Genomic DNA, 23,622 nt, shown 5'->3' with positions numbered 1-23,622 from the left:
ACATCATTTATCCTCTTGGTCAAGCAAAACAACACAGATAAATGAATATACAAGAAGTCAATACACCAGAGCTTGGCAAATGATCCAGAGGATCACTGCAAGCATCAGATGATGCTTGAGCCAGCAACAACACACACATGCTAAGCCTGTATGTAGCACAAACAGCACTGGATGAGCACCAGAGTGAACCACAGTGAGGCACAGACAACATAGAGCAGTTTCTACAAGCAACTGGTGATCATATGACCACCAGAAGCATGCAAGAGCATGCTACAGTATGCTAAACATCAATTATAGCACCAACACATGTCAGACAAGTGAATTAGCCACAGAACAGGAACAATGGCAAAGCAGATAATCATAAAGATGACATATAATTATATGCAGAAGCACACCATCAAGGGATGGTGTTGTTTAGCCCACAGGCATGCTCAAGGGAGCATGTCTATGAATTGTAGCACACTGAATCGCACCAAAAGGCACTGGCTCTTGCAAACTTGCAAGGATTGCATACTGCAATCAAGTCAGGGCAATACATATGAATACACTTGAGTAATTGGCAAGAATAGCATCAAGAACAGAGGCACAGAGAAGCACAAGCACAAGCACAAGTGTGGATACAGTAGCAGTGGCCATGGTAATTGCACAGCAGCAGCAGATGCATAGCAAAGAGAGCAAAGCAGTAGCTAGCATCCAGGATAGCGGCGAGAAGCCTAGCAAAGCATGCGCACAAAGAACAAAGAAGCATCGCAACAGCAAGCACAAAGAACAAAGAAATTAGTAGAGCAATAGCAAGGCACGAGATGGTCTCTCCATGAAGGGGAGTAGCCGCATCTCAAGCTAGGAGGAGAAGAAATAGAACACAAAGGAGAAGAAGGAGTGGCGCACTTACCGTGGTCGAGCAGATAGGCACGACCATGGCGGCACACGCCAGAGCGCGGCGGCGCCAAGCCAAGCCAGGCCATGGCGGCACCACGGCACCACCCGCACCACGGCGGCGAAGCCAGGGCGGAGTCCAAGCACCAGGAGCGCCAGGAACGGCGGGATCGAGCGGATCCCGTAACCCTAGCACCAGAAGGGGTCGAGGCCGAGAGCAGCAGGTCGCCCGAGTTAGATCGACGCGGATAGGATTGACCGCCGTCGTGGGGCGCGTCGATTGCGCACCATGGCGGGGGCCAGGTCCGGCGAATCTCGCCGGAATCGAGCGGCGACGGCGGAGGCGACGCGGGTCGCCAGAGCGGGCTAGGGTTAGGGTTCGGTCGCGCGTGAGAGGGAGAGAGAGAGAAGTGGGGCTGGTCGAGCCGGACCAGGCCGGTCGGTTCGACCTAACCCACTGGGTTGCACCGACAGGTGGGCCCAGGGGCATTTTTGCCATTTCACAATTCAATTAAATTACATAAACTTTGGTAAATCACAATAAATATTTAAATAACTCTAAAAAAATAATTAAAAATATGAAAATTGATCAGCATAAAATTCTCTACCTGAATAAAATATCAAAGAGAATTTTTGAAGACAACTAAGAATAAGTCTTAATTTGATGATTTAAATAATCATTTAAATCACTCATATTACTTTCAATAATGAAAATTAGTTCAATAATGCCTTTGGACTATAAAAACACCTTGACAACATTTCAAGGTTGTATTTTACCCTAAACAGAGTATCCCTAAATTGTTCTTAGTATTAACCTTCCACATAAAATAATAAAACACCAGAAAGGGGGGGACAACCCTAAAAGCTGAATCATGCATAATTGCTTCTTTAACCATTGCCCTTATCGGACAATGATGCTATTTTTCAGCACAGAGGACAAGGGTCAGTCCACACCATCCAAACTGCACACTTTGCAGTGGTTCAGGCAAGTTCATCACTTGCTCATGTCATTTGAGTACTTTTATCAAATTACTTGCAAAGTACTATGATTATCACTATTGCATAAAAACCAAAACCACTATTTTCATAACTATGAATATGACTAAGTGGTGGGCAATGGAACCATGGATTGTGTTGATATGGTGGAGGTTCCATTGCAAGGGTTTATATCCATCTAGGATTTAACAACAAATGTCGCCAGTGATTCTTGTGCCGTAATAACCGTGTTAACCATAAGATCTGAAATGGGACGGACTAGTCAATCGTATTTCCACCTCTTGTACATCAACGGATGCGCTTACGTAGCGGTTGTATCTTGCGGAGCAACTTGTGGGTGGGGAACCCATTCTAAGTCCCCACGGTTATGCCGTGCATACCGTAGCGGTTGCGGCTTGCGGAACAACTTGAGGGTGGGGATCCCACTCTAATTCCCCACGGTAATGTGGTCTATGATGGGTTGCAGCTACGGCGAAGGAGTTTGGTTCGATCCTGCATCGTTGTCGTGGTCGGGGTCCGTCCTTAAATGGTGTAAGTGGACCGACGAGGACCCGTGGTCGGGGTTTGCAACAACGGGTGGGTGTGCGAGGTAGCGGAGGAATATGATTGGCTATGACCTTATACCGGGCCTCACACCGAAGGAAGTGTGAACGGGAAAGCTGCCCGGTTGGCACCAAGGTTAAGATCTCTTATGGGTAAAGCAACACACCTCTGCAGAGTGTAAAGAACTGTGACTGTCACTCCTCGTTCGGGATGAGGAAGCTGCGAACGCAATGGGAAAGGAGCTCCATAAAGTTCTAGTAAACCGGTGAAGGCTGACGGACATAGCTCTTTGGAATAAAAGCAATCTCTTGAAGAAATGTTTATCAAAACTTGCATTGGTATTAGACTTTCTGGTCTAATATCGTAGCTAGTGCATTAAACACCTCTTATCTATAATGAACTTGTTGAGTACGCCCGTACTCATACCACTCTTAAATCCCATGCTTAGATTGTCTGAATCGTCTGGAGGAGGACTACGACAACAATGAAGGGGCCGAGATCATCGGCTATGAAGAACCAGACCTCTCTGGAGGTATAGAAGGCGTAGACTACCTCATCGTCTACGGATCCGGGGAGGCTTCCGGAGGAGATCAAGCCTAGAGACAGCCAGTAGTAGTAGTAACCGAGCAGCCCGAACTCTTAGTATTTAGCTGCTCGAGGAAATAAATGTATAACCTAATGAGACTCTTATATTGTAAGTTCAGTTGGGTTCGTCTCGAACCCAGGAGTATTCCTCTTAGGACCCAAGAGGAGCTCCGAGACGACATGTGTATGATATTTGTAATAATAAATGAATGAGTTATAGACCTGCTATGTTCTGTTGTACTACTCTGAGGGATGTAATATTTGCGGAATGGTACTTCGTGAATGTTATATCAACGACTGGCATACTACAACATGCAGTGGTATGCAGGGTCACCACACCCACCTCCTAAGCCATCACGCGGATGGGCTCGAGCAGCCTCCCGTAAAACACATACGCGTAAGCCCTGTAGGTGACGCCGACGGCGGCGACCTCTGGCTGGGAAAGATGCAGATCCAGCGACCACGCCTCTGAACTTGAAAGCGAGAGCATCGGGGATTCATTAGATCCGAAAGATTTTTGGCCGGATCCATCGAAAACGGCGGCGGAGAGGCCCGTCGCTTCTCGTCGCTGTGGCTGGCAGCGGGGCGGAGGGAGGAGCTTCGGTGGTAGAGGGCCAGAGGCGAAGCTGGCCTGGCCGAGAGACAAAAAGCAGAGGACGCCGAAACGTTATTTACATAAGCGGTGGCAGTTCCTGTAATTTCGATCGAAAATTAGGGGCAAACAAAAACGGACCAACAAGAAACTCTTTTGCTTTTATTATTTGGTAGGTATAGATGAAACGGTTTGGCAAGGCAATCAGACGTTCAAAACGTCTTTGCAGAAGAGAAGGGAGGTTGTAGTCATTTGACGGTCGGATGTACAGTGGTTTACAGATGGAAGAAAATTGCATTGCAGACGAAAACCAGTTTGAATTTCATCGAGTTTACTACACATCGGAAGCGTTTTCAAAGCTCACACGAACGGCGCATGATCCTCCACCCCACCGAGCCCCACCGAGCGTAGAGCCAGAGGCGGGGAGGGGAAGGTGCCGTACGTTGGCATCACGCACGCGATCCAAGGCGCGCGCATCCATCCATAACGACATCACCACCGGTCTGCCTGCCTACCTATACCTAGAGCGGGCCCCACTCGTCAGCCAGCCCCGTCGATCGCACGTGAGCGTCGGCGCCTCCTCTGCTGCGTTACGCAGTCACGCAAAAGCGACGCGGGAGGAGCGCGGCCAGCCGTCCCGGTCAACAGCGACGCGCGCGCTCCTCGCCACCGCCACCGACGGCTGGGCCCCGCCGCCCGCCCGCCCAACTCCCCGAGAGAAAAAACCGCAAGACACGAGGAACAAAGTAGCAGCAGCAGTAACCGAGCAGCACTAGCAGCGGCAGCAGAGTAGGAGGAGGAGTAGGCGGAAAGGGAAGCGTGAGCGCGAGGCGGACGGAGAGCGACGTCGCCTCGCCCGGATCAAACGCAACACACGCACGAGCGCACGCGCGAGCGCCGATCGGGAGAACCCCCCCTCTCGCCGCGGCGGCCTCGGTTCCTCCGTCCCGCGGCGGCGGCGGAGGTGGAGGAGGAGGATCGCGAGTTGGAGCGGGCGCGCGCGCGCGCGCTCTCCCGACCGGCGGATCTCCCTCTCCCGCGGCGAGGTACGGATCGCCGCCCCCCGCTCCGGTTCTCCGATTTCCGTTTGGTTCGCGCGTCGGGGCTCGGAAACGATTGGATCTAGCTGCGTGATTCCCGAGGCGGCTGCGTCCCCGGATCTCGCGGCGGGAGCATTTATTGCGGATTACGCGATCGCCTTTCCTTTCTGGAATCACACTCTTCGTGGGGATCGTTTCCATGGCTTCTACAGTAGTTCTACTCGCTGCTACGAATCGGAGAAACTGGCCACGAGTTTGATGTTTTCCACTGCAACTCTCTCAACGAGTTACAATCCCTATTTGTTTAATCTCTCTCGGAGAAGAAGTAGAGTACATGAGTTATATCTGTATTTCTTAACCTCTGCCGAAAAAGTAAACGAATTATATGTGTTTGTCTGTGGCAGGGTGGAGGCTCGAGTGGGTGGCTGTATACACACAGACTGACTGTCAGATCAGTGATCAATTGCCACAACAGGGAGCGCGAAGCCTGACTGACCCCCTGATCGTCTGTGCTGCATTTGCGGAGAATGTCAGGTATTGACGACTGTATGCCCGTAGGTTCACCGGATAACGCAATGCAGCTAACGTTACGCGTGTTACAACACTCTCTCGCAGAGAGCAACATCGACGGCATAGAGGTATCAGGCAGCAATGACGAGAGGAGGGACGGCGAGAACTCCGAGGACGAGCCCAAGCACCGCAGGATGCGCTCGCTGCGGAAGAAGGCGCTGCACGCGTCGACCAGGCTCACGCACTCGCTCAAGAAGCGGGGGAAGCGCAAGGTGGACTGCAGGGTGCCCAGGATCGCGATAGAGGACGTCAGGGACGCCGAGGAGGAGCAGGCTGTCAGCTCGTTCCGGGAGGTTCTGTTCACCAGGGGCCTGTTGCCCGAGAGGCATGACGATTACCATATGATGCTTAGGTTAGTATGTCAGATGGAACTCTGCTCGTGTTGGTAGTGTTTTCACCTGTCGAATGCCGGTTGGTGATTTACTCGTTCTGATGTATTGACTGGTATGCAGATTTTTGAAGGCTAGGAAGTTTGACTTTGAGAAGGCAGCGCAGATGTGGGAGGAGATGCTGCAATGGAGGAATGAGTTTGGCACAGATACAATTTTGGAAGTAAGAATACTGTCTATCCTCAGAACTTGATATGAAAACAAATGAAACTCTGTACAGTCTTAGATGCGCTTAATACCCAGAGTAGAATTTGAGATAAATTGCCTGCCATATAATCTGCCTTACATTGTCAAGCATACTAATGACAACAACTTTACTCATTGAAGGATTTTGAATTTCATGAGCTAGAGGAGGTGCTGCAATATTATCCCCAGGGTTATCATGGGGTTGACAAGGACGGAAGGCCTGTCTATATCGAGTTGCTGGGGAAAGTTGAACCCACCAAGATTGTGCAAGCCACAACGATGGAACGATATATCAAGTACCATGTACAAGAGTTTGAGAGAGCGTTCCGTGAGAAGTTTCCTGCCTGCTCAATTTCTGCTAAAAAGCACATTGATACAACAACCACGATATTGGATGTCCAGGGTGTGGTATGTTGATTGTCTTGTGCCTAAATATGGTTTCTTCATTCCAGTAAATTTTGTCTACACTCTAGAGATGTAAAAGCATAACCGAAAAGAAGCATTATTTGCTTATCTTTGTTACAGCGTTCTTTTGAAACTACCTTTTGTTGTTTGTTATGCTTGCAATCTGTACTGGGGCTTCTCAGAAGATAATATGCTATGGCACCAACTGGAAATTTGGCAGAAGTAGCAAACTAGCAGCACTTACTCGCTTAGGGTATACGATCTAATAAAAATTAACTAGGAAGTTTGGGGTCATGAGATCCTTGGAAGTTAGAGAAAAGGTAGCAACATGTGCCTTTTCTGTAACCCCGTATTTCAGCCCTACAATGGATTTGATTCTAATATTTAGATTTAGATTGCATTTCCCAAGGATTTGGGATGAATTCACCCTGTCCAAAATAATGCAGCTGTAAATTTCCTCAGAACTTTCGATATTGCTTGAATTGATTTGGTCCAGTAGCTCTGCTATTTCAGTCCAACTATAAGCGATTAAGCATGTATGAACCAGGAGATGTTTCTTTTAACATAATGTTTTTAAATTTATCTCTTCTAGTGCTGTTTAGCATATTGTGCCATCTGCAAAATAGTTGAAATGACTTTTGTAAGTGTTGATGTTTTTGTTGCGTTGCCTGTTGTGTAGGGCTGGAAGAACTTTGGTAAGATTGCAAGGGATTTAGTGCGTTGCGTGCAGAAAATAGACGGTGATTATTATCCTGAGGTAAGTTTTACCGATGAAATATATGCCTGTTGTTTCCGGTTTTCCACCTTTCTGATTACCAACCAGTTTGCTAAATTATGCAGACACTACATCAAATGTTCATTGTAAATGCCGGAGCTGGATTCAAACTGATCTGGAGCACTGTGAAGGGACTTATTGACCCCAAAACATCATCTAAAATTCATGTAAAAACTCCTGCAAGCTTTCCACGTTTACCGCATTGTGATGTTTTTGTTGCTTCATACCTGATCTTCAATAACAGGTTCTAGGAACAAAATACCAAAGCAGGCTCCTCGAAGCTATTGACGCAAGGTTGGTGACCGTAATCTCATAGTATTTTATTTAGATCCTCTAGTGTAAGATTGATTGTTCATGCTTGTGGTACAAGGCTTACTAGATTATATCTGCAGCCAATTACCAGATCTTTTTGGTGGTTTGTGCACATGCTCTAACCAGGGAGGATGCCTGAGGTCCAACAAAGGCCCTTGGAGTGATCCTTTAATCATGAAGGTATTTTTTCTCTGAATCTGCTGATGCTATCCTACTGTATCATCTTCCTTATGGTACAAGAGGATAACTAACTTATATGCTGCAGCTGCTTATGAACTTTACTTCTTATTGCAGATTGTACATAGCATGGAATCATCTTCGCTGAGGGAAATCGCGCAAATATCTGATATAGAGGAAACAATTACAGGCTCTTTAAGATTGCGTGCACTCAAGGCAAGATTTTGAAATATTCTATCTGTGAGCTCTCATTTACTCAATCACTTGGTCTGTTCTTTTCAGGTTTAACGTTTTATGTGCTGTTCCTGCTTCTTTCAGTTACCAGAAAGAATTAGTGATACATCAAATGCTGAATCAAGTTCAGATGTTGATGATCTTGGATCCCCGATAGCCCCTGAAGATGTTAAATATCATGGTTTGGCTCCAGTCCGTGAGGAAGTAAGTTATTGTTCCCTTAATTCTGCCATTATATCAATAGCTCATATGTATTCAGAAGAACACAAGGAAATAGAAGATATTTCCTTTTGGTTTCCGCATGTCTAAATTTGAATGCTTAGGTCGTTGCTCCCTCACAACTGAAGTGTTTGATTGTTGCTATGTAGAGCTGTCATAACCATGCTGTGACATTTCTTAACAAAATTCATCACCTATCTTTATAATGTAGGCCAGGGAATCAGGATCAACAGCATACGGCCGTTCTGAGGATCAGATTGTTTTAGTGGATAAAGCTGTTGAGTCCAATAAAAGATATAACATTGCTGGAAATGTATTGAGGCAGTACAACTCACGACAAAATTCATCGAGGAATAGAGTTTCACCTGAGCCAGGTATCTAAACGTAGTCTGTACGCACTGGTTAAACAAAAGCTCACTGGGCGCTGTTAATATTTCAACTTAGTTATCTCAATAAGGTGGCTGTATAGTCCCTCTGATACTGAAAATGTGAGTTGAAACTAACAGGTCGCGACCCGAATGATCATGAAGGAGATGCAGCCGAGGGGATTTTGAAATTATTTTCAAGAAAAGTTCTTGCTGTAATTGTCAAAGTACTCTCTATATTGCGTTTCTTCACTCGTCACCGCCGACAGTTGGAAAATGTTCATCCAAATACTGCAGCCGTACCCAGTAATCAAGCGAATCTTCAGATAGTTAAGGAAGACAGAGTAAATCCTTGTCTGGAGCGTCTTGAAAGACTCGAGTCCATGTGTAATCAACTCAGCAGAAAGCCTCCTGAGATCCCACAGGATAAGGATCGTGCTATACAGGATTCTTTTGATAGAATAAAATCCATTGAGTATGATCTTGAAAAGACAAAGAAGGTATCTCTCTAACCACGTCTTACATCCTCATGGTGGTTACAGTTATTTTGAAGTTTATGGTTTAGAATTGTATAGTGATTTCTAGTAGTAAAGTGGAACCTGTGTTCTGCTTGACTTTGAAAATTTGGACAATATAGGCTCAAGGGATTATAAGAATTTATTTTATTTATTGAAATATGCAGGTTTGTGGGGTGGGCATTCGGTTTTAACCGAAATTTCGGTTCGGTTTTTGCGGTTTTTGAACAAATTCGGTTTTAAAAAATGGTAACCGAAATTGGCATGAAAATTTAGGAAACCGAAGATTCGGTTAACCGACAAATTCGGTTCGGTTTTCGGTTAAAACCGAATGAACCTACTCACTTGAACAAATAGTAGGCATCACCGAAGAAAGCAAATAGTGATTGACATATCAACAGAAAAAGCATCAACTGCGCAAGAAATCGACAAATGAGCACCAATCGTGGAGGGATGCTATTTGGTAGGCTGCGGCACTCGTGGTACAGGTGCTTCACTCGTGAGCGATTAAAAGGGATAGCTAAGACTTCGAGCGACGTGTTCTATTATGCAGGCTTTACGCTATATTCAGAAAAAGCTAGTACATCAAAGAACAAAGTCGTACATTGAATGAACAATTTTTGGAACATCAAACGCAATTGGGCTTCTATGGAATGATCGGTTTATGCACAAATTGATGGTAGGTTACTCAATTCGGTCTATTCGGTCTTGTTCGGTTGGTGGGGCTACAAACCGAATTCTACCAAATTTAATTCGGTTAGTATAAATGGAAACCGAAAAAATAGCGGTTAATGGAAAAAACCGAGATTTCGGTTAGTTCGGTTTCGGCTTCGGTTCGGTTTTTGGTTTCACGGTTTTTATGTGGTACACCTGAACTTTTTTTGCAACTAGTCAAAGAAGTTCCGAAAGGAGTTTCCTAGAACCGAGTGTCCAGACAGTATCATATAGATCCAGTAACGCGATACCAAGAGACATCTCCTTAAGGACCACTAGATAAATAGTCCATGTGCACTTTGTAACTTTGAAATCTTGCACTGCTATTGTGAGGCCCATTATTTTGAAACTGCATAACATCTTGATAAAAAAAAGCACAGAAAACACACTGCCACGGGCAGAGTGCATACTTGAGTCCCAATTCATCAGATATCCATTTTTTATTATATAACTGATAATCTGGTGTTAGTTTGTTCTTGTATTTCAAATGTTTGTATATTTATGTAGTATTTTTTGGATCTACTCTTCCAGGTATTGCATGCAACAGTTATCAAACAAATGCAGATGGCTGAGACATTGGAGTCTGTGAAGGAGCCTGATCATAGGGTAAGCAATACCATATTGTGCAGTTGCAATTTCAAAAATTCCACATATAGAATATCAGAGCTGGATACCACTTGTTCAGTTATTCTTCAACCGACAGTAATATTTGATTTGGGATCTAAAAGGACATATCAGTTTTTTTGTGTAGTAGTATGCATTTTGAATTTACTTGGTTTCTATTAGCCATTAAATTTGCCAGACACTAAAGTTTGTATCCTTCTTTTTCGGGTTTGGTGCAGAGAAGGAAATTTTGTACATAATAAACTTACAAGAACGTACATGAACAAGAGAAACAGAGATGGCGACTTCAATGTCTGCTTCCTGACAGGAAGTTAACCAGCAGTGCGTTGTATATGGTTGCTATCTCGCTTTTCTTTTTGGCCAATCAAAAAGAAAAGCGATGCTTACTGTTAATAATAAGGATAGATAGTTGGTGACCCGAGAAAAACTGAGCGGATAGTCAAAGAAGAGCGTCCTGGAAGACACTGAGTAAATTGGATTTCCCGGCATATATAGACCAAAAGAAAATTAAAAGAGGAACCAAAACGCACAGCTGAACGTATGTCTATGTTTTCTGTTTCCTCTGCCCCTTTGAGCCTCCTGATCTGCTACTTGCCTGTATGTATCGCAATGCTCCTGTGCGTTGTCATTGTCAGGACAGTTGAGGCTTGGCTCTCATAATTAACAACATTCTTTGGTTGATAGCGTTAATACATATACCAGTTTCTCGCCCCGCTTTACACATCCTTCTTTTGTGACGCAGCAAACCAAATAAGGTGGACATGATATTTCAACTTTTATTTTTTTTGCATATGTTGAAACAGCCAGAAAGTGACATTTGAGTGTTGTTCTTTAATACCGTCACTCCATCCTTTGTTCTGTGACAGGCCAAGCAATTTTCTCAACCAAGAGAAACAGTCTTGGGTTGGCTTGGCCTGGCCACGTTCTGCTTGACAAAAATGGGCACTGCCTTTATTGACCATCGTCGTTGGTTGCTGCAAGCATAATTGGTGGTGGATCGCATGTTGAGGAAGTGGCATTCTGCCGTGCCGTGAGCTGTGGGGCACTTTGAAGATATACATCAGACTTAGCTGGCAATTGGCACGTCGTTCTTGCAGGTAACTTTGCTACAAGTAGGAAGCAGCCAGCTGCCCGAGTGGAGATGGCATTCTCGTCAAAAAAAGCCCCCAGTGCATTGCACCATGGTAGAAGGTTTGGACTGTTGAAAAGCTCAGCAATTTTGACTATATACTTCATCTGTTTGTAAAAGAAACATCGTAACTTTTTTTAGATACAGATAAATATATAGCTAAACCGTATCTATATACCTCCATATATCTATATAAAGTTGAAAATATTTTTACGAACGGCGGAAGTATGACAAATACACCGCCGCGTTCATTCCTTGCATTTGCCATGCGGGTCCAGCTGCTGAGCTGCAGGGTATTAACTGATCATTCAGATAATTAGTATTACTCCATCCTAAATGTAAGCCAGTTAGCCTTGTAAAATGTCTTACATTGCAGATAATAAGTAAATGTGGGCAACAAACAAAACCTCAGAAGGTTAACTCGTCTAATTTTCTTACCCACAAATAAAAATCTTGTCATTCGATTTGCCTTTTTTTTTAAAAAGAACACAGTACAAACATAGACGCTCATGTACACACCCTTATGAGCATCTTTGAAAGATTGAGCCGATGGATCGAAAATTGAATTGATGAAGCCACTAGAAATACCTCGCTGCCGATAGAAACGGCGTCTTCCACTAAAAGAATATTCCATCTTTTACGAGACATATATGTTAAACTTGGGGTTTAAAGTCTAGTGGGCGGGATACAAGCACCCTCTAACCAGCCAACTTTAACTTTAGAGCATTTCCAATCGTGTCCCCAAAGCGTCTCTAAAGTTTTTTGGGGTGCGCCGGACATTTAACCGATCCCAGTCGCGCCCCAAAGGCCCTTTTCGCTCGGCGTGGCCTAATACGATGTTGGGCGAACCGAGGCCACCCGTGTTCCACAGGGGACGCTTCGAGCGCGCCGAACTGAGCGCGAAGCGAGGCAGGGGGTGGCGGGCCCGACGCGTCTTGACACACGAACGAAGCGCTGCAACTTTGCCTTAATGGCGACGGAGGGGGCAAGCGAGATGTCCCGTCGGGGCTGCGCCTCCCCGACGCGTCTAGGCACCTCCTCCACGCGTCGCCGCCGTTCACACGCTACCGCTTGTTCTCGCGCTTTCTTCACGTGGCTTTTCACCTCTTCCCGCGCTTTCTTCCCGCCTCTTCTCGCGTCGCCGTCGCTATAAAATTCCACATTCGCTCAATGGACGCAACCACAGCCGCCGACATCCCTTTCTCCATCGCAAATCACCTTCGAAATGATGAGCCGCGTCGGAGATGGATCAGCGGCAGCGGGGGCGAAGGAGCTGGATCAGCGGCAGCGGGGGCGTGCGGAGGATCTGCACGAGCGGCGATGCGTGGAGGAGCTGCGGGAGGTCCAGTATCGGCAGCGGTGGGGGGAGCTGGAGCAACAGATGCAGGAGGAGGCGGTGGCCGCGGAATTGGCGGCCTGGGAGGCGGAAGCGACATCGGCGACGGCGAAAGCGGAGGACGAGGATGAGGACGTCGGACCAGACCCTGAGGAGCAGGCGGCGCAGCAGCGGGCGATCGTCGAGTCGCAGAAGAAGCTGCAGTAGGACGCATGTGCCCGTGAGGAGGACAACGATGCGTGGTGGCGCCGCGCTGTCGACCTCTCCCTCCGGAGGCGCGATTGAGGAGAGACACGCCCCAAGCGCGACAGCACGCCAACGGTTAATCCGGCACTGTTTTAGGGCCGCTTTGGAGGACCCGAGTGAAGATGCTCATAGGTTGGTTCTCAATTTGATTTGCCATCTGATCAACCTATTATCTGCCATTTGTAGAGCTACCAATGAAGATCTTTCTCCCTGTAAAAAACAAAAAGTAGCACTAGCGAGTACTAGTAGCAACGAAGATTAATGAAATGAAAATCTTGACCGCTTCCTCAATCTCCCGTCTCTGTCTCAGTCCTGGTCTACCGTAAACCTCTGTCGCTCGCTCCCGGAATCATCAGAGGAATAAAAACAAATCACCGAACAAAACGCGTCCGCGTGGTCGCATCGTCCCTGCCTTCCCTCTTCCCGCTCCTCCAGCTCGCAGCATCCGGCGCCACTAATTAATTGCAGCTGTAGGCAACAGCAACAGAGCTTACAAGCACCAGCGAGGAACGTCGAGGCACGCACGTGGGCTCGCAGCCTCTCTTCTCCTCTCCTCTCCTCCCCCAGCGCCGTTCACCACCGGCGGTCTAGATCCGAGAAGGACAAGCGGGGTTCCAACTGCGGGGAGTCGCAGCAGCAGCAGCAACAGCAGCGTGCGGAAGCTCTCGCGTCTGGGCGGAGGGACGCGCGCGCGATGGCCGCGGGCCGCGGGTTCTTGCTGCTCCTCTTCACCGCCGCCGTCCTGGCCGGGCTCGCCTCCGCGTCCCCGTTCATCTCCGGTGAGTTTGCGTGCTCTTTGCTTCGGTGCTCCTTTCCGCCTCGATTTTCAGCTTCGGTTTCTGACTGGGTCCGTTGTGCTGATGCTTGAGCAGACAGCGTGTTCCAGGGGAGCGCCGGATCTACGGGGAGGAGCTTGCTGCAGGCCAAGAAGAGTACGTTTCCTCTCTCCCCCTCCTCCTCCTCCTTTCTAAGCTCCACCTTCTAATTCATGCTTGTTTCGGAATTTGTTCGAGAGCCGAGGTTGAATTCTGGTGCTGTTAGTTAGATGCGCCGCGTAGATGCAGGGAGTACGGATTCCCTGATCCGTGCTAGGCCGAAGAAACGCATGTCATGTCGTCAGATCGGGGTAGCACCTAGGATTGGTGGTGGCTTGGATTGATTTCATCATTGTTCCTGCAGATGGAGAGCAATTTAGGAATAATATAAGAGCTGATTATTGTGAACCAAACACCGAACTATTGTGATGGTTGAGCTAGACGAGTGGATGAATTGGGGGATGAGGGCTATAGTCTTTTCCTATGACGTAGCTGATTTTAATTACAGTCCTGAGATGGTTTGCCGACCAGACCACATTTGGTGGTGTGAACACTGTACACACCACGTACACACGCTTGATAATTGGATAATAGCATCTAATTTGGAGATTAGAGACCAGCTTTCTATGTGCCGTGGTGTTTCCGAATTGGCTGCTTGCTGCCACCGTATTCTAGAAGCAAGGATGCTTGCGTTCTCTTGATATTAAGATGTTCATCCGTAGGTAGAGAACGCAGTAATATAGTGCTGCTGGAAAGGATATTTGTTCAACTTGTGATGGTAAAACAGGAAGTTGCTGTATGGTAAGACCTGCAGTGTCCAGATAGTGAAAAAAGCTTGTATTTGGTTATCCGGTTAGAAGTGTTAAGCTCTTTGTCTAACAAGAAGTACTATGCTATTGTAACAAATTAGCTGACGTGATCATAGCATGTTTCTGCATCCAGACCCTAAATCATCACCATCATTGTGATGTGTGCTGTCTGTGGCATACATCGATCCATGGTTAAGACTTTTCGGAAGAAAAAAAATGTTTAAGACTTTTGGTACCTTGATCTAGTATACTTTCTGTTTATTACTCATACCTATGCTTATCAGGTTGCCCGATGAACTTTGAGTTCCAAAACTACACAATCATCACAAGCCAGTGCAAAGGGCCGAAATTTCCTGCTAAGGAGTGCTGCGGCTCTTTCAAAGAATTTGCATGCCCGTTTAATACGTACATCAATGACGAGAGCAATGACTGTGCGTCGACAATGTTCAGCTACATCAACCTCTATGGCAAGTACCCACCAGGCCTGTTTGCCCATGAGTGCAGAGAAGGCAAGGAAGGGCTTTCTTGCGACGGAGTCCCCCAGCGAGAGGTTGTTGCTAGTAGTGGCCAAAGGCAAGGAAGGGCTTTCTTGCTTGCTTTGATTACTCTCGTGTGTGTATCATTGCTGTTCCACTGAGTGATGATAATACCACTATTTCTCCGAAGGTTTGTTAAGTGATGATGAGGCTATGAATACGCCTGCTGCTCCTCAACGGGATCTTGACATCTTCCTTGTTGTAAAATCGCTTGTAATTTTAATTTATGTCCAGTTGCATATTCTTTGGAGTCTCAGCTGATTGCCAACTTAGAATTCACCCATTTTCCGTTGTATTGTACCTCTTACACTATATTATGTCTCACTCACGTGTATAATGGTATCTATTTTGTTTGGTCATAGAAAGGAGTTTGTTATACATCATGTCCCATTGTCCCTAGCTTATGCTAGTGTCAGAAGTTTTCTACTGGAAGCAATCTTAATGAATCTTAATGAAGTTTGTCCTTAGGCCCTTCGAAAAAAGAATTTTTTTACTGGAAGTCTTGAAAAAAAATTATGACAATATTTTCCTATTTATAATATGCATTTTTTTTTGCCATTAAGCTTCCTGGTTTATTTTCCTTCAGTCAGTTGCTTGTGATACTTGAATTTTCATTGAGATTGAACTGTCTATCCACCGGGAAAAATGGCTTTTCGTAATCCATTTGATGGTTCCGCCGGTGCAATTTCATGATAAGGTCAATATTTGTTTGGGCTGGGCTCAAATCCTTTTCCTTGGGCATCAGCCCGTCTAACAAATATTAGACCGAGCAAACAAAAACTGACCGGTCAAGTAAATAGACCGATTCAGGTATTTACGATGATTGGCATTGTTGACGCTGAAATAAAAATGATAAAACCTTTTTTTTCCAACTAGGTGGATGAGATCTGCGTGTTTTGTATTAAGCTCGAAGAAGAAGGACATCGTCCAGAACAGGGGAAGACTCTTGCGCCAGGCAACCACCACCCACCCAGAACAACGACTACTCCTCCCCTGAGGTCTACCTAAACCACGACTAGAAGTCCAAAGATGCCACTCATCGCTGATCCGGCGAACAAGCTGTTGAGGGCCGCGAGCGTTGCGTTCTAGCTAGAGGTTCCGAATAAAAATGACAAAACCTTATACCATGTACTATTCAGCAAGATATTATTTCTCTTTTACACAACCAAAAACTCAAATTTACAGCATATGAATGTAACATTGTAGAGACTGTTCAAATGTAAGACCAAATCATTCACAAGATTATGCTAAATGTCCATCACTTGTGAACATTTCAGCCCATATCCAAAAGGGAATAATGGATCATAGTTAGATCCTCCAACATTCATAGGCAGTTGGTCGACAGACCTAAACCAAGTGACAGGCAATGTGCCCACAAAATCATAGTCTCCAAAGAGGCAATCAGCAATTCCCATGCCCTCACTTCCGGGTAGCCAGGCAGCAACTAGAGCATCTACCTTCTCAAGAACTTGTGGCTCAATCTCCAAGGGCCTTCCAGATATAACAATCACCAGGGTGGGGACTTTACTAGCAACACGAGTAATCAGATCAGAGCCATTAAATGGAATACTAAGGTCGGTTCTATCTCCCGAAGATTCAGCATAGGGAACCTCCCCGACAACAACAACTGCATCTTTATCGAAAAAACAACAACTGCATAGGAAAATTTGCCAGTTTCAATGGTAGATTCCGTTGGCAATTCTTCATACTCGACTTCAGTTTCCACTCCCACGGATTCCCGTATGGCCTCTAATATGCTTGTACCTGTTGGTTTTGGTAACATAGATAGCTGAGTTCAAAATAATATTGTGCAGAGTGCAGACTTAACAAGAAAATATTTAAAATAAATAAACTGCTACTAAACATGATGATACTTGGCTTGAAAAGAAAAGGGAAATGTGCTATATGCATATCAAGGAAACATTGTGGGTCAGCTTAATTTCCACCCAACATCCAGTTATGGAAATATGAAATGCCCACAGCTTGTTCAGTTCTGCCTTGTCGTTGGTGGTAGCTTGTTTTGAGGCATCTTGTATGGATCTAGACCCATAAATTGGCATCGCGGTGTCTTTTGTATTTTGTTTTGGCTTTCAGTACAAGACATGAAACACCTTACACTCGCAAAAAAAAAAAAGACATGAAACACCTTAGCCCAAAAATGAAACTGTCCCTACATCCAGTGCCAACATCTTAAACTTCAATTTCAAACAACAGTTTCACATTTTTATGGATCATGGCACCTGAAAGCAGGCAATAGATTTTCCGTAGCTACTTATCAGCTATAAGTCGGTCTAGAATTTCCAAGGAGAAACAATTTATCTAGTACAAAGGTTTATGGCAAGTGTTCCATCAAATAAATAAAAAAGGCCATGCATATATTCTTGCGGATTTGAGTTTTTTTCTTCTTTTTTTTTTTGCTTACCAAGAGTTATCCTTCCACTCTCTCCAGTGGCAGCTATCGTCCATCCACCGCACTGATATCCAATATTGTCAGCATGTGTCCCTGCAACGAGTATTCTTTTTTCATTTTTGGCTAATGGAAGGAATGGTTCCTTGTGATTCTTGCCATTTTTCAGAAGCACTAAAGACTTTCGAACGGCCTCACGCGCTAGCAGCCGATGCTCCTGAAAGGTTAATAATTGATCATGTATTCATATCATACTTGGTAAGTGACAAACGTGAGCCATTTCAAGCAGAGAACAACAATGAGAAGAATTGACAGGAACCAACATATTTATTAGTGCACAAACATGCATTTTACCTTACAACCAATAACTATTGCTCCGGTGTCCCCCCGGCGAACGACGTTCTATTTAGACGGTTAGGATATACCCCTTCATGGGTTGACTTAACATGTGTGTTTGGTTCATGGGCAAACATGTACGGGATGGGATGGGATAAAATATGTTTAATTAACGATTAAAAGAAAAGGATAAATATACCATTAACACACCGGTTAATATGTAATTAACGGATCCTTTTCCCTTTGTGGTGGAGGCCGGACCTAGCGGGCGGCCGCCTACCCGTGCCTAGCAAGGTCACTACCCGCACATATTTAGCGATGCCGTTTCTGTCGACTGGGTGTGGCGCAGATGTAGCAAGCTCGTTGCTCGCCACGCCATGGAGGCTACCGCCACCGAGCTAGGGAGCCACGTTGAAAATCAAGCCCGCCGCTTACCGCGCCCTGGAGGCCGCCGATGTCGAACTGGGGAGCCACGCGGAAAAGCAAGCCCACCGCTCGCCGTGGCATGGTGGTCGCCGCTGAGCTGGGGAGCCACACATACGACGGTGGCAGGTGTCGGAGTCGCGTCGACGGCCATGGATTCTCAGGCGGCTACTGAGATTAGTCATGGAATTCACGGATCATATGGTCCAGCCTTTCTCAGAAATATTCGGCTTTTGGGATAGGATCATCCATATTTTCTGGTCACGAACCAAACACACGTTTAGCACCTGAACGTCGTTCGCCAGGGGGGGACACCGGAGCACAGCCCACAACCAATTACGTCAAGTAGAGCCGGTTCTGAAAAGGGATGCTCAAACACTCCAGATATGAACTTAACCCTTAGAATTCGCTCCACAGCATCATCAATCCGTGACGCTGGTATCTCCCCTGTCTCCACCAAGGACACAAGATCTTCCAAGAACTTCTCGAATCTGAAAGGGATCATAATCTGTAGAGCTCTCAGCAAATGTGAATGAACTGGTTACAGCAGAATATATTTTATGCATGTGACCATTTAATGAATTGTACCATATCCATTCCAGCGTTAACTGACTTTGCATTGCACTCGCGATAGTTAGAACCTTTAGGCTCGCTGAGCCTGTCGAGAGCCTCCCAGTCTGACACCACAAAACCCTATGAAAACCAAGAGTTGCACAAATTGTCATGTTAACTGTTCATAACCAAAGCTTGCAACAATCTGCCAATTAATCAAACACCATAGGCTCCATCCACTACCTGGAATCCTAACTTGCCCTTTAAAACATCTGTGAGCAAATAGCGACTGACATGCAAAGGTTCCCCATTCCATTGAGAGTAGGATGCCATGACCGTCGCCACCCCTTGAGTTATACAATCAGGGTAAGGTTTCATGTGGATGCTTTCTAGATCTTCTGGAAAGCAAATGGTGTTGCCTTCATTGATTCCCTTGTGAGTACCACCATCCCCTACGAAATGCTTGGCACAAGCAAGCACATTGTCGCTGCAAACGACAAAAACTCATTTGTACAAACGTATACAAAAGTCACGCCCAATTCTATACCCGGGATACCTCGGGTCAGGATTTATAAAACCGGACCTAGAACCAAAAATGCCAAGGCCTGAGCTCTGGTTTGAAATGTAAACAATAGTATGTTAATTATATTTAATTAGTCTTGAACTAAAAGTAGATTATTGCACCTATCTTTCAACAAAAAAACATTCCCTACGTTCCATATTATAAAATGCATCTATATGCATCCAAATTAGAGACAGCCCACCAGAGTTCAAACCCCAGGTTTGACATCTGTGTGTCTCATAACGGCGGAATATTCATTCAGTGGGAGACGACGTTCCCGTCGACAGCGAGGCGCCTGTGGTGACTTCGTCAAGTTCAAGATCCAATCCGCCAGCTCAGTCTTTCGGAGGTGCTCATAGGGGTAGGGTGTGCGTGTGTGCGTTCATAGGGGTGAGTGTATGCGCGTGTATGTGGGCGTCTACGTTTGTACTGTGTTTCTCAAAAAAAAAAAATTAGAGACAGCTTATAGGACCCCCTATGTCTCACTTTTAGAGAGCTGGAGCATCGCCTCGGTCACGTACTCCGCCTAGACGGGCCTAGCCCGTGGCGCGATTAAGGAAGAGATCAGCCAGCCAAGTACCTAGTCGACGAGCGAGCCGCCCAACACTATAAGTAACCGCTTTCTATTAAAAAAGGTTCAGATTTAAAATAAAACGTTAGGAAAAAAGTTCTAAACTTAAAATTGTTCACCTGGTTAAAAAAATTCAGATTTTGTCACTAGAAAAAAGGTTACAAATCTAAAATTATTCGCAGTTAATATAGTTCAAAAGTTACGCTCAGCCCTATATTTGGGCATACCTCGGGCCGGGCCCGGAGCCGAAACCGTCGAGGCATGAGCCTGATCTAGCTCAAAACTTTAAACAATATTCTGTTTATGTAATTTAGTTATTTTTGATAAAAAAATCGAGTAAATATAAAAAATACTGCACCTATCTTTCCACAAAAAATAATAGATTCTACGCACTTTGGGCTTCTAGTCCAGTCTTAACTCTTAAGGCATAAAGAGCCCGAGCCCTGTCTGACCGTCGGGCTATGGGAGTGGGCTGTGCATGCATAGGCAACCAGGGTTTAAAATTTCAATCCGAAAAAGAATGAACGAAAGTACTGATCCCCAGCACAGACCTAAGCGAGTGGAGGAAGGGGTAACCACGAGGGTGATCTGCCGGTGGCTGACCCTGCAGGCCGGTGACGAGTGTGGTCAAGGAGCGCACCATCTCCGGGTCCTCGCTGTAGCTCTCGTAGCATCTCCCCCACCTCGGGTCCCTGCAGACCTGCTCCACACCAAATGCATCAGCAGATTATGCAGCTACTTGATGCCCACTACTAGTTTTTTGAATTTGACTCACGGCGAGGCAGAGCGCGAAGGTCCAGTGGGGACCGGTGGCGCGGACCTCGAGTGCTGTGGCCTTGCCGATCCTCCGCACTAGCTCGGCGTCCTTGGAGGCTCCGAGGCCGACGTTGTGGGGGAAGACGGTGGCGCCGAAGACGTTGTTGTGTCCGTGGACGGCGTCGACGCCGTAGAGGATGGGGATGGCGAGGCGGGACGCGAGGGCGAGGCGCTGCGTGTCGTCGACCATGCGTGCCCACTCTGACGGGGTGGCGCGTTCGCTGGGCGCGCTGCCGCCGCCGCTGAGGACGCTGCCGGCGCCGAGCTCCGTGAGGGCGCGGGGCGACACCACGACGCGCTCGACCTGGGCCATCTGCCCCGCCTTCTCCCGCAGCGTCATGCGGACCAGCAGGTCCCGCACGCGCGCCTCCACCGGCGCCGACGCGTCCTTGTACAGCGGCGCCTCCTCGCCGCCTTGCGCCGACGCCGGTGCCGCCATTCAAACACAAGGGGGTGGATTCTGTGTGTCTCTGCCTGTCTGTTCGCGCCACCCGGGGCTAACGCACCGTTTTAAATACTGACCATAGAGGCCTGGCCAGCGGCACACACACACACTCGGCAGCACACACGACAGTGACGACACACACATGACATGAGGCATGACACATTGTAAGAACTAAAAATTCTTTTCTACAAAGCAGCAAAGGTTAGCTACAATATGTGATGTGCACATAAGTACCTAACAAACATCGACAACAACATGAACTAATAGTTAAGGACGATATCTGTATAAAAACATGAAACAACTCCACTTGATTGAAACAAAGTAGCCACTATGATCGGACGACGATAGCGTTTGTGCACTGTTTCCTTCTTGGAGGCGTTGCTTATGGAGAAGCTGAGCTTCTGGTGTTGTCTTGGTGGTGTCAGTGTTGCTGTTTCAAGTTATGGATCTCTGTAATGGGACCTTTTTTATGTAATTCTTTTTGTTTGGCAGTGTGCATCCTTTATGTTATTAGGGCATGATGTTGTTGCAGAGGCTGGATGTAATTGGTATCTCCGCGATATTAATATATGCTCTTTATATAAAAAAAACTAGGATATCCTAACTTTCATGCCCTCATGTTGACCCGCTTCTCGTCGCAGGTGGCCGCCACCCAGACCAGGTCCGACCGTGGTCACACTAGTACATATCGTGCCTTTTAAGACTCCACATCACACAAGGAAGCTCTTTTAATCTCGTGTCAGATGTAGGGATTCGTTGCATAGAAAACAAAAAATTTCCTACCGCGAGAACGCAATCCAAGCCAAGATGCAATCTAGAAGACGGGAGCAACGAGGAGATCATCGAGACTCACCCTTGAAGATTTCCAAAGCCTACAAGATGAGGCTCTTATTGCTGCGGTAGACGATCACTTGCCGCTTGCAAAAGCGCGTAGAAGATCTTGATCACGGCGCCACGATCGGGCAGCACCTCCGTACTCGGTCACACGTTCGGTGTTGATGAAGACGACGTCCTTCTCCCCGTTCCAGCGGGCAGCGGAAGTAGTAGCTCCTCCTTGAATCCGGCAGCACGACGGCGTGGTGGCGGTGGCGATGGAGATCTCCGGCGGAGCTTCGCTAAGCGTTGCGGGAGAGGTGGAGGAGGTGGGGCGGCTAGGGTTTGGGAGAGGGGGTGGCCGGCCACTTAGGGGGTGCGGCCAAGCTATGGCTTGAGGTGGCCGGCCCCCTCCCCTTGGCCCTCATTATATAGGTGGAACACCCAAGAGTTGGTCTACAAGTCTTCGAATAAGACCCCAAACCAAAACCTTCCATATGACATGAAACCTACCCAAGGTGGGATTCCCACTTGAGGTGGGATTCCCACCTTTCCTTGGGAGGGGGTGGCCGGCCACCTTTGGTAGAGTCCACCTGGGACTCCACCCTCTAGGGTTGGCCGGCCATGGTGGTGGAGTCCCTCCGGGACTCCGCCTTCCAAAGTGATTTCTTCCGGACTTTTCTAGAACCTTCTAGAACCTTCCATTAATGCACCGGATCATTTTCAAACTTATAAAATGACTTCCTATATATGAATCTTATTCTCCGGACCATTCCGGAACTCCTCGTGATGTCCGGGATCCCATCCGGGACTTCGAACAATACTTCGAACTCCATTCCATATTCAAGTTCTACTATTACAACATCAAACCTTAAGTGTGTCACCCTACGGTTCGTGAACTATGTAGACATGGTTGAGATCTCTCTCCGACCAATAACCAATAGCGGGATCTGGAGATCCATAATGGCTCCCACATATTCAACGATGACTTAGTGATCGAATAAACCATTCACATACGATACCAATTCCTGTTGTCACGCGATATTTTACTTGTCCGAGGTTTGATCATCGGTATCATTCTATACCTTGTTCAACCTTGTCTCCTGACAAGTACTCTTTACTCGTACCGTGGTATGTGGTCTCTTATGAACTTATTCATATGCTTGCAAGACATTAGACGACATTCCACCGAGAGGGCCCAGAGTATATCTATCCGTAATCGGGATGGACAAATCCCACTGTTGATCCATATGCCTCAACTCATACTTTCTGGATGCTTAATCCCACCTTTATAACCACCCATTTACGCAGTGGCGTTTGATGTAATCAAAGTACCTTTCCGGTATAAGTGATTTACATGATCTCATGGTCATAAGGACTAGGTAACTATGTATCGAAAGCTTATAGCAAATAACTTAATGACGAGATCTTATGCTACGCTTTAATTGGGTGTGTCCATTACATCATTCATACAATGATACAACCTTGTTATTAATAACATCCAATGTTCATGATTATGAAACTAATCATCTATTAATCAACAAGCTAGTTAAGAGGCTTACTAGGGACTCATTGTTGTTTACATAACACACATGTATCAATGTTTCGGTTAATACAATTATAGCATCGTATATAAACATTTATCATAAACATAAAGATATATAATAATCACTTTTATTATTGCCTCTTGGGCATATCTCCAACAGTCT

General features: G+C 46.3%; 4 protein-coding genes across 4 annotated transcripts; 2 read left to right on the top strand and 2 right to left on the bottom strand.

The window, feature by feature from the left end:
• The first annotated feature begins 4,381 nt into the window (after window positions 1-4,381).
• Window positions 4,382-10,830, top strand: LOC127306369 (phosphatidylinositol/phosphatidylcholine transfer protein SFH6). Its single transcript, XM_051336985.2, has 15 exons — window positions 4,382-4,638; window positions 5,037-5,166; window positions 5,248-5,554; window positions 5,655-5,754; window positions 5,919-6,185; window positions 6,862-6,939; window positions 7,023-7,124; window positions 7,202-7,251; window positions 7,350-7,449; window positions 7,564-7,662; window positions 7,765-7,884; window positions 8,111-8,273; window positions 8,406-8,764; window positions 10,025-10,099; window positions 10,336-10,830. Exons 2-15 carry the CDS (start codon window positions 5,160-5,162, stop codon window positions 10,354-10,356), a joined length of 1,848 nt encoding a protein of 615 aa, XP_051192945.1. The 5' UTR covers window positions 4,382-4,638; window positions 5,037-5,159; the 3' UTR covers window positions 10,357-10,830.
• A 2,454-nt stretch (window positions 10,831-13,284) lies between these two features.
• On the top strand, window positions 13,285-15,371 carry LOC127306371 (GPI-anchored protein LLG1-like). Its single transcript, XM_051336987.2, has 3 exons — window positions 13,285-13,607; window positions 13,701-13,760; window positions 14,737-15,371. Exons 1-3 carry the CDS (start codon window positions 13,523-13,525, stop codon window positions 15,087-15,089), a joined length of 498 nt encoding a protein of 165 aa, XP_051192947.1. The 5' UTR covers window positions 13,285-13,522; the 3' UTR covers window positions 15,090-15,371.
• Window positions 15,372-16,235: 864 nt separating this feature from the next.
• Window positions 16,236-18,308, bottom strand: LOC139832599 (uncharacterized). The gene is made up of 4 exons (XM_071822391.1): window positions 18,167-18,308; window positions 17,411-17,491; window positions 16,698-16,752; window positions 16,236-16,641 (listed from the first exon to the last, which is right to left on the bottom strand). The coding sequence occupies exons 1-4, from the start codon at window positions 18,306-18,308 to the stop codon at window positions 16,236-16,238; spliced, it is 684 nt and encodes a 227-aa protein (XP_071678492.1).
• Window positions 18,309-18,419: 111 nt separating this feature from the next.
• LOC127306370 (uncharacterized) lies at window positions 18,420-21,114 on the bottom strand. Its single transcript, XM_051336986.2, has 5 exons — window positions 20,615-21,114; window positions 20,391-20,539; window positions 18,950-19,193; window positions 18,743-18,847; window positions 18,420-18,662 (listed from the first exon to the last, which is right to left on the bottom strand). Exons 1-5 carry the CDS (start codon window positions 21,092-21,094, stop codon window positions 18,435-18,437), a joined length of 1,206 nt encoding a protein of 401 aa, XP_051192946.1. The 5' UTR covers window positions 21,095-21,114; the 3' UTR covers window positions 18,420-18,434.
• Window positions 21,115-23,622: the final 2,508 nt, after the last annotated feature.

Source organism: Lolium perenne, chromosome 6 (assembly GCF_019359855.2).
Source record: "Lolium perenne isolate Kyuss_39 chromosome 6, Kyuss_2.0, whole genome shotgun sequence".
Lineage (NCBI taxonomy): Eukaryota > Viridiplantae > Streptophyta > Magnoliopsida > Poales > Poaceae > Lolium > Lolium perenne.
This window is presented reverse-complemented; position numbering and strand designations above follow the sequence as displayed.